The sequence below is a fragment of the Poecilia reticulata genome, chromosome 21 (genome assembly GCF_904066995.2).
Source record: "Poecilia reticulata chromosome 21, P_reticulata-male-v2, whole genome shotgun sequence".
Lineage (NCBI taxonomy): Eukaryota > Metazoa > Chordata > Actinopteri > Cyprinodontiformes > Poeciliidae > Poecilia > Poecilia reticulata.
In genome coordinates this window covers 15,237,412-15,247,440 of record NC_088850.1, presented here as the reverse complement: position 1 = coordinate 15,247,440, position 10,029 = coordinate 15,237,412, and the positions used below count along the sequence as shown (strand labels likewise).

Sequence of the window (10,029 nt, the reverse complement as noted above, 5' to 3'; positions counted from 1 at the left end):
ACAGTATGAATCTAAGAATTTTTTTTTGTTGTTGTCTAGTTTATCAGAAAAAGGGCACGTTTTAAATTCACACAATAATCTTCAAATTTAGCTTATGTTATATGTTGTTAATTTACTAGTTAGATGCTCAATGTGGAAACAAATAGAAAGAGAAACTGTGATGCCTGGTTAGGCCAGCTTGGGGCGATCATAGGTATACAAATATTGTCTTTCATGAGATATGACAATATTTTTGATGTAACAAGTAACAGCAAGAATTTAACAATATTTTTAAAAACTAATTTGTATGTTCTTTGACATACAAATAAGCAACCAGATTGAGTCATCATATCATAAACAAACAAAACAATCATTTAAGAAAGTGAACTCTGCACAATGCTAGCAATCATACAGTTATATCAGATGTCTGTTTTAACATGCAAATAGTTATTTGACAATTTAAGTATGTTTATTAAAATATGAAGCAGGTTAGGAAAAAAAAGTCACCCTCACTTAACAGAAACTGACAAAAGTATGTAATACATTCAGTTTATTTTCTTTTTCATTCTGTCATTTCTCTCAATACAGATACAATTCATATCAATGTAAAATCATGATCACTTAATTCCCAGAGTTGGCACATAAAGCCTGTAATTTATCGTCCTTAACTCTGTAAATACAGAAAACAGAAACTATGAACCAACCGGGAATCAGAATTGACATAAGAGTTAAACATTATGGCGGAGCACTTGGATCCTCCATAATATCACATTCTCATGGTAGAACCAAGAAAAAAAAAAAAGCTCTGTATAAAGATTTTTAAAAGCTTCATTAAAAAATGCACAGAATCAGAAACAACAATAGTACAATTAAATAAAGATGTCCTTCATTTATATTTGAGTAAAAAATAACTAGTTTTAAGTTATATTCTCTATTACAGCCCAAAAAACGGAAACTGAAAGTATTTACAGGGTTGTATGTGATCATACTACTTTAGTTACGCCTACTTATGGTGATGGAACGAGGAAGTATCTGTGTCAAGTAAAGAAGTCTGGCAACTTGTAGTGACACAGGGAAAAAGAAAAACCCCTTCACACCCATATCTTACTTCTTAAAATCCAAACACGTTTTGGCCTAAACCGGAAAATCAAGATAGCAGAATGATTAAAAAGAACAAGTTGGCTTGGTAAGGAAAGGAAGTAAAAAAAAATTATATAGTGAGAAAAGAAAAGTTGACACATGGTGCCACACATTACTTCATGAGTAAACATAAGATATATTTAGTGATAAAGTGCTATATATTCCTCTAGAAATAATTAACATGCACAAAGTAACTCAAGTTTTCCTCTGATCATCAGCAATTAACTTAAAATCAAAATAAATACGTAAAGAATGAATTTCAGAGATATTCCACTAAATTTACCGACAGTAGACGAAAAAATAATGTATTCAGTAACCACATCAAGTGCTTTAACTGGAATCAAATGATTAAACTCTGCAACTAAACCAAAGTGATGTACAAGTAAATGGCATAAAGACATACACAGTCGTATAAAATGAGCTGGTACAGCTAAACAACCACAGAATTATCTGGGAAAATCCTTTAAGATGTTGCTGCACAAAAAATTATACGATAAAGTACCACATATTTGACACTACTCCTTCATAAAGTCAGCTTTCCGTAAAACGACAGAGCTTGTGAGAGATTTGATTTGTTCTGGATTGCTTGTTATTTTTGTAACTGTTGACAAAAGCAAAAGCAGCAGCAGCTGCTTTTGTTTCTTGTCTCCCACTGACAACTTATATTGTTTTATGTCTGCAAATGTGTAAGCCAATCGTCATCTGCGCTTTCTAAAATGGTTTCTCATAAATATGGCGTCATTTAAGAAATAAAAAAACAAGATCCTAAACATTAAAGTGGCACACCCTGGGCTTCATGCAACGTTGCAACAGAGTCACTCAAATACACCACAAACAGAAAAATGCACGAATCATACGCCTACAGCTTCCAGTCGCTACATCTGATGAACTTGGGGTGAAGGGTTAGGGTAGAGGTGCAGCTCTTTCCTCATTATTTTCAAATTGTTTGCTTGTTGACTATCTGCAGCTTCAGGTCAATTCACCTCTTTGCAATTGTGTACCTTAATGCTTTCATTTTATATCCAGAAATAAACCAATTTGTCACTTAGCCTATAGATTAGTTTATTTTTCTTTGTAGCTAGTCGTTTTCACGATTTATGGAGATAGTGACAAAACACTCAAACCTCACTTTATTTTCTGAATTCTTTGTGTTATATCCTATTGTCTTTTATTTTTGGCAGGGCTTTGGTTCTAAAACCAATTTAGGTTAATTCATTTTTAGGAAATACTAAGATGACACTTATCAAAACCAAAATTTATTGTGCCTGAGCCGGCAGATATGATTCATTGGACTCAATTAAAATAGTTATTTCCTTACAGTGCGCTACAGTAGAATAGAAATGAAGAAAACTACTCTACTCTAACTGTTGGTTGTAGTTGCAGGTGCAAAATTTCCCCCTGGCTACTACAAATGTAGTTCACAAGAAACATGTCAAAGTAAATGGCACCATTTTAGAGCCGCAACAGTGGAACATAAAAGAACCAAGAGTGCAAAGGTACGAAATGACGAAGAAGTGACGTCACCAGCACCTTTCATCTACACAAAAATCCAATAAATGTAAACACCTCATTGTGATTTGAGCTTCTAGTTATAAAAAAAGGATCTACATTAACTGGACTCAAAACCAAATGGAGTACATTACTGTAATATGATGACGCGAAGCTTGTAGATAAGTGTAAAACTGGCAGTCATTAATTTCTTCTAGTCATCATTTGAGATGACCAAATCCCATTTGCTAAGAATATTATCAATTTCTTCCTCCATCTGTGCGCAAGCCCCATCGTCACTTGCTTGTCTGAGAAGCACATTTTCCAACTTCAGGTGATTCCTTGTCATATACGTTCCCTCAAATGTTCCTCCTAAATTTTCCTCTTTGCCTCTGTCTGAAGGCTGCATGCCACCCAACCTTTCGCCGCAGTTGAAGGTCATCCCCGGCATGGGCAGCATTTCTTGCATGTTCTCAGGATTCCAGTTACTACACATCTCCATCTTAAAATCACCTGCCTCTGCTTTCTGTGCTGTGGCATGAATCAGAGCACCGTACTCATCTGACAAGCAGTCAGACTTTTGTGAGTGGGCAGCAGGCATGGTTGGGATGACCTGAGAGGCATACTCAGAGAGAAGAGGAACATTCTCACACTGATTTTGTTCCTGCTCACCTCCCTCTATCTCTTTCCTCTTTTTTTCCTCCTTCAATAATGGTAGGTTTAGATGGGCGTTAAGTGGATGGGTTTGAGCATTTTTGGTAAACCACAAAGCTGAGGACTCTGTATTGTTCTCTATAGTTTGCTTATCACTAAATGATCTCTGATTAGATTGCGTCGGTGCCTGAGTTTGTGATGGTAAAACAGGACCTAGGGAGCACGGCAAACTCTGCAATAAAGCACTACCCTCTGTCTGCGTAGGTGATTGCCCAAATGTTTTAGCTTGAGGCTTGTACCCACTAGAAGAATTACCATCTTTAATCTTAACGTCTTTCTTCTCGTAACAATCTGCATTTTTCTGGTGCTCATCCTTCAAGTTATTCACAGCAACTCCTTCCTCAGGCTCCCTCTGTCTTGTGTTCTCTTCACTAACTTTTTTAGGGACGACAGCGGCATAGTCATCTGACAAATTATTCATGGGTTCTTCTGGTTCTTGTGGTACACCAGCCCTCTGAGGTGCATATGGAGGGCATGGAATGAAGGGTTGGATCTCAGGAGGTGGCTTATTGGGAATGATACTGGTTAGCTGCAGGGCGGTGTTATCAGGAAGGAACACAATAGGACATGAGTGAAACGATGGTTGACTCTAGAGAGAGAAGAATAAGACATGGATTGACAAAATTGTACGAGCAAGTTAATTGTGTAAATGCCTTTGTGCACATGAATATGTATTCAAATTACCAATACAGGTGGGTTTGTCCGTCCTTTCCCACTCAGGTAGTTGTAGAGAAGGTAACTGATCAACACAATTATACAGATGCAAAGCGATGGGACAATAATCCCCACAACCACTCGCTGCAGCTGCACAATAACAGGGTCTGTGGGAAGAAATACATCAGAGTCCATAACATGTAAAGTAGACCCACAATTTTATACATTCATCCATCTTTTCTCTTCAACTAATCCAAGATTGGGTTTCAAGGGTTAACAGGTGCAGGAGGGAAACCCAGACATCCCTCTTTCCACCGAAAACCAACAAGTGATTTATAGGGATCCCAAGGCCTTCAAAGGTCAGAAGGGTATGTCATCTCTCCAAAATGATCTGGTTCTATTGGTCTCCTCCCAATAGAATGTCCCAGGAATACTCCCAAAGGGACAGATGCAGTAAGCATCCTGAACAAATGGCTGAACCACCTCAGCAGGTTACTGTCAAGAGGAGTAGTGACTTAACTTATCTAGGTGATGGAGAGCCTTATTCTGTATTTAAGGCAGAGACCCAGTGGAGTAGGCTCATTTCAAGCACTTGTGGCCAGGATTTCAATCTTTTGGTCATGAATCCTTATCTGATCACCACAGGCGCAAGTTAGACAGATTAAGCCCTACCTTTTCATTTTTATACCTTAATGGTGACTCTGAAGGTCAATAGTCATTGGCCTCCATCCTTCTGATTAGAACACATTCTCAGGATACTGTCTTCATTTCTCTGGTGCCTTTCTTTTAATGTGGCGAGGCTATGATACCAGTTCTTTTTTATTCTTTTCATTCAGTTTGTTCTTCAGAATCTGTTTGGTAGCCAATAAACTGTGTAACCTGACCCTGGTCTCCATGTTCTTGCAGGATTCCAAAGTATTAGCAGTTTCCGTAAACATAAAACTGCAAATACTTTGCAGTTTTTGCCAAAGGGCAAGAAATCTTTCTTTCTTGGTCTTGGCCTGTATTCATCCAGTCAAATGAGATTCCAGTTTTCATGCTCTATATCACCATAATGACTAAATTGATCTAGAAAGCATTTTCATTCAGCTGAATTAAACCGGATGTTCTGGCATGAAAAATAACATGAATGATTCTTCAGTTTTTATATCTAGTTCAGCAGCATTCTTCCCAATCGGCCTTTTCCAAATCAAAAGAATGTATTTCACAAACACGTTTGTCACAAGGTTGTACCTTGAGGTGTGGTTATGCAGTGCCAGACTGAGGACATGGACTGCAGTGGTATGGAGAGGAATCTTGATTTGGCAGAGAAGCAATATTCTGTATTGTAGTCCATCATGTGATATTTGAACAGGCTGTCCTCCACTGGAAAATGAAGCTGCAAAGCAAAGGATAGATAAGGATAGATAAGCTGGTGCTACAAAATATCAGTCAAAACTTCCCTGAAAATTTTGAATAAGACAAAGTAGTAACTCAGATGCTGCATCTTTGTTTCACCTACTGTACTAAAAAAAGTAATTGCTGCCATTTCTCATGTTTTACTTTGGTTGTCTGAATTTGATGTTTCAGATTACAAAAACATTGAATAAATGCAATCTGAGTAAGTACACAATGCTTTATTTAGATGATTCTTCCATTCATTCATGAGGGAAAAAAGCTATCCAATCCAGCAGAGCTCAATCAAAGTCAATAACTGGTAATATTCGCATCCTAGACAAAAACTACTGATGATCAAAAACAACAAAAAATATCTATCTTAAACCATTCCAAAAATTCCCAAGGATTTTGGGAAAATATTCAGTGCACTGAGAAGATTAGAGTGGAACTTTCTGTACAGTGTATGTCTAGTTACATCTGGTGTAAAACTAACAGTATTTCATAAAAGGAACATTATAATAACAGCTAAATATGACATGGTGATAGTGTTGTAATTTGGAGCTGCTCTGCTGCTGCTGCAGGACATGGACGACTTGTCATAGAGGAACAAAAATTGTGAGCTCTACCAGAAAATCTCAAAGGACAACATCAGGATTAGTTTCTGAACTTGAGGTCACTGGGGTAGATTCCCTAGGATATTTTATTCCCATCTTAAATGAATTAAAACACATCTGGAAGCAGGTTTTGTATTCACTATGTTTCTCCCCTGCTAAATTTAATTTGATCATCAGATACATTTAAAAGGAGTTAAAAACAAATGAAATCTATATTTATCATTTTCTCCAGTACTGTTTTGTGTATATGCTTGAGCACGAAAGAGTTTCGAATGTTGAGATAATCTTTCTATAAACTTGTAAGACATGACTGAACAGTTGTGCATAGAGCTGTGGTGCAGCCATCCTCACTTTCTTATCACCATATTTAATATTTTTACTCACCACTTGGTTGCGGTGGGTGTTGAAGATGGAGAGGTTATAGGACATGCGATGATAGATTGTTTTCATGGTGAGCGCTGGGGTGTGGTTGTTTGGCGAATACCTCACCGGCCCATTTAGAGTGACAACTGCACTGTTGTTCTCTATTTCCACAGAAATCAGTGGAGGGCCGAAAATTGCTAAACACACAGATGTTTTATTTTTTAATATAATCTAAAAATCATTAACTATTGCCTTGCAAATGTGCAAAGTTTGGTTAAAATGCCTGTTGCAAATGATACAACAAAAACTACTCAAGTCAGTATGTTTTACTCACTCTCTGACTTCGGATCAAATCTTTTGTTTGTCTCAGTCCATTTTGAAGATGATTTTCTTCCCAATGCGCGAACTCTGGCATAATATCTTTCTTCCTCATCCCACGTCTCAGCACTCAGATCGCACCAAGTCCGTACGATATTGGTGCACTGGTCCACTGCTCTCCAGTGCTCCCGTTTTCCTTTTCTGACCTCCCTGGGGTTTCCATAGCTGCGAAAGACACAGGTCCACGCAAGGGGCGAAACAAAAACTGAAACTCACATCTTTGAAACACTTGAGCAGAAAACAGGCTACTTTTCAGGGACACATTCATGCAAGGTTTATTGAGTGTACATTTACTCAGTATGAACTTACATGGCGTATTGCACAGTAAAGTGTGTGCCATCTGATGTGCCATTTCCTGGAAACCAGTGCAGAACATTCCTCAGGTTCACGGAAGAGAAGCTGACATTAATCGGTTTTGGAGGAGAGGAGGAGACTAAAAAGAAGCAGATTATAACATTCAGATTGCTAAAGACGCAGCGCACGGCTCCATATAAAGTCATGTAGCACATAATGCCTGAGGGTGTTTTTATATTATTTTACAGTGCTAATAACCTCCACACTTTTCCTGTGACACAAAGTGAAGCCTTCTGCTATAATCTGCTAAGACACTAAGGGATATTCTGTATTCAGTATTCCTACCTACCATTACAACGTTGAGACAAAAGAACACCCCAAGTAAATCAAAGAAAAGGATATTGGAAAGTATAAGTCAAGAGATGGATATTAGAAAAAAAATTCAAAGGCACTGAATATCTCCTGGAGGTCAGTTAAATCCATAATCAAGAAATGGAAGGAGCATGGCACATGTGTAAATCTGCCTGGATCAGGCCGTTCTCACAAACTGGTCTCCATGACACCTAACACTGAAATAGTCAAAAGCTTCAGCAGCTGAGGTGGGAGAGACTCTGCATACAACTGTTGTCCGGGTTCTTCACCAGTCAAAGTTTTATGGGAGAGTGGCAAAGAGAAAGCAACTGTTGGAGCAAACAGTTTGAGTAGAGTTTGCCAAAAGGCGTGTTGGAGGCTCCGCGGTCAAGTAGAAGAAAGTTCTTTGATCTGGTGAGAACAAAATGAAGCCATTTTGCTATCAGGCAAAGCATTATTTTATGACCCGAAGAATCCAACTAAAGATACAGCGAAATGGTTTGCAGCCAAGGTGGAGCAGCCAAGTCAAAACCCAGACATTAATCTGATAGATAATCTGTGACGGTACTTGAAAAGGGCTGAACATAGCCGATCCCCACGCAAACTGCCATAGCTGGAACAGTTTATCAGGAAGAATGGAGTAAAATTGCAGTGCCCAGATGTGAAAGCCTGACTGAGACCTCACGACACAGACTCAGTTGTTGCGACTGCAGGAAAAGGTGCATCTATTAGATACTGACTTGAAGGTGGTGAATAATTATGTAATAATTTATTTTATATAATTAATCTAAAGCAGGAAGAGTGATGATGTAATGAATTCTTCCATCCTCCGCAGAAAGTCATTGCATATGAATTTAATTTCTAATTTAATCTAGTAAAAAATTGAAAAGAAGTCTAATACAGTCAAAAGAAAAAAAAAGTGAGATGCCAGAGTAACACAAATAATCAAAAACAAAGCCAACCAGTGACACAAGGAGATAGCAGGGAAACCAAGGAGAAGTGACGAGACGAAACGGCTGGTAGTGACTGACGATGAAGTGCTTAAATACTGGAAGGTTGATAAAGGAACTGGGCTGATTGCAAAAGGGGTTGCAGATGTGGGTGACGGGATCAGGAGGCAGACTGAGTAGAGGGTGAGAGAAGGTGGTACAGAGGTAAAGGAGAAAACACATGGGACTTAGGAAATAAATCCAACATTAAAGAATAACTAAGGAAACATAAATAAACTATAGAGACAAAGAATAACTAGAAACAAGAAACAAGGTAGACTCGGTAAGGAAAAACTGAAGTGGAAATGGAATAAGGCAGAACTAATAGAAAAAACTAAGGAACACAAAAAAAAATCACAAAACCAATAACAAACAACCCCAAGTCCTAACACAATTCTCTTTTTGTTGTCCAATCAAAGCAGTTTGTTTCATCTGTGATGTTGAAAACCTCCAGATCTTCTGAGATATTATATAAAATGTTTGGTTGACTGACTTCAACTATTTCTCATGCCAACATTTCAAGATCTATTCATTTCATGAGAAAATCTGCTGCTCCTCCATAACATGTTTCTTGTTCTGAGTATTAAACATTTTCTTGGCATGCAAAAGCATGCAAGCCATCTGATTAGACAAATAATCAGCATTTAAAGTGCTGATTTATTACAAGTGGTAATAAAAAAAATATAAGAATAACTGTTTCTATTTAAAAAGAATACATGAGTAACTAAAACAAAGCAACTAGTAAAAGCACGATGAACTAATGAATGATCCGATCGTTTTATTTGCTCAAGTTGCATTAATAAAATCTGTTTACTTCTATTCTGATTTTTCGTTAACTGTAATAACCGTGCATATAGCATACTCTTATAAATGCCAGTTTAATTTAAGCAAGCATTAACACTATTTAAAAAAAACAACTGATACTTGGTAAATCAGTTCAACACCACGATAAGATTTATTTAGGGTTTTATTGAGTCTGCTTCTACAAACATTAGGGTGTGAAGTATGTCTAAAGTTTGTCCTTTCACTATAGTGATTGTTTATGGGAACGAAAAAGTCCAAACCAACAGACCCAACCTTATTAAAATAACAGTTCGTTAGTGTCTCCCGTTGTTATCCGTGCAGCCTTACCTGCGCAGCGCAGAAGAAAAAGGGCAACAAAAATGAGCTTAGTCCGCATCTTGGTCCGAAGAAGTCATGTTTTCCCGAGAAACCAGAGGGTCTTTCCCGGGTGGGGCACCTGTCCTTGGTCAAGTTTTTCCCCTGAGGATCGAAAGAAATCAGCAGAGACGAATAACCATTTCCAAAAAATAAAAAAATAAAGAGAGGTTTGTCCCGGAGAGATTAGCTCCCACTGTTTGTCCAGTCTACCTGTAAAAACTCAATGATTTAGGCTAACAGGTTTCCGTGTTCGGAAGAAGGAATGTGGCCTCACTCGTCTGTGCACATAACACCTGAGCAGGTGCAACCCTGAGCTATGAAACCTTTCCCTACTTAGCAATGCTGCGTTTTCTGAACTTCCGTCTTTAGAGGGTTTTACAGCCAACACATTTACTGCCCTTGTTATGAAACAGTACAGCAATAATTCACCAAGGATTATTCTTCCTTCTAAGGTCAACAAATCCGCGTGTGAACAGACACAAATAATAATCAAATATAACTAGATAAAACACTTAGAATGTCATTTT

The 10,029-nt window shown here is 37.9% G+C and overlaps 1 protein-coding gene across 2 annotated transcripts; it reads right to left on the bottom strand.

Annotated features, from left to right (window-relative positions):
* Positions 1 to 514: 514 nt before the first annotated feature.
* il20ra (interleukin 20 receptor, alpha) lies at positions 515 to 9,995 on the bottom strand. Of its 2 annotated transcripts, XM_081602428.1 has the most exons (8): positions 9,713 to 9,995; positions 9,473 to 9,604; positions 7,017 to 7,140; positions 6,664 to 6,872; positions 6,351 to 6,526; positions 5,209 to 5,353; positions 4,006 to 4,142; positions 515 to 3,910 (listed from the first exon to the last, which is right to left on the bottom strand). In XM_081602428.1, the coding sequence occupies exons 2-8, from the start codon at positions 9,519 to 9,521 to the stop codon at positions 2,822 to 2,824; spliced, it is 1,929 nt and encodes a 642-aa protein (XP_081458554.1). In that variant the 5' UTR covers positions 9,522 to 9,604; positions 9,713 to 9,995; the 3' UTR covers positions 515 to 2,821. The 2 variants fall into 2 exon arrangements, with proteins under 2 accessions (XP_081458554.1, XP_008396332.1); XM_008398110.3 differs by having other exon boundaries at positions 9,473 to 9,995.
* Between the last annotated feature and the right edge of the window lie 34 nt (positions 9,996 to 10,029).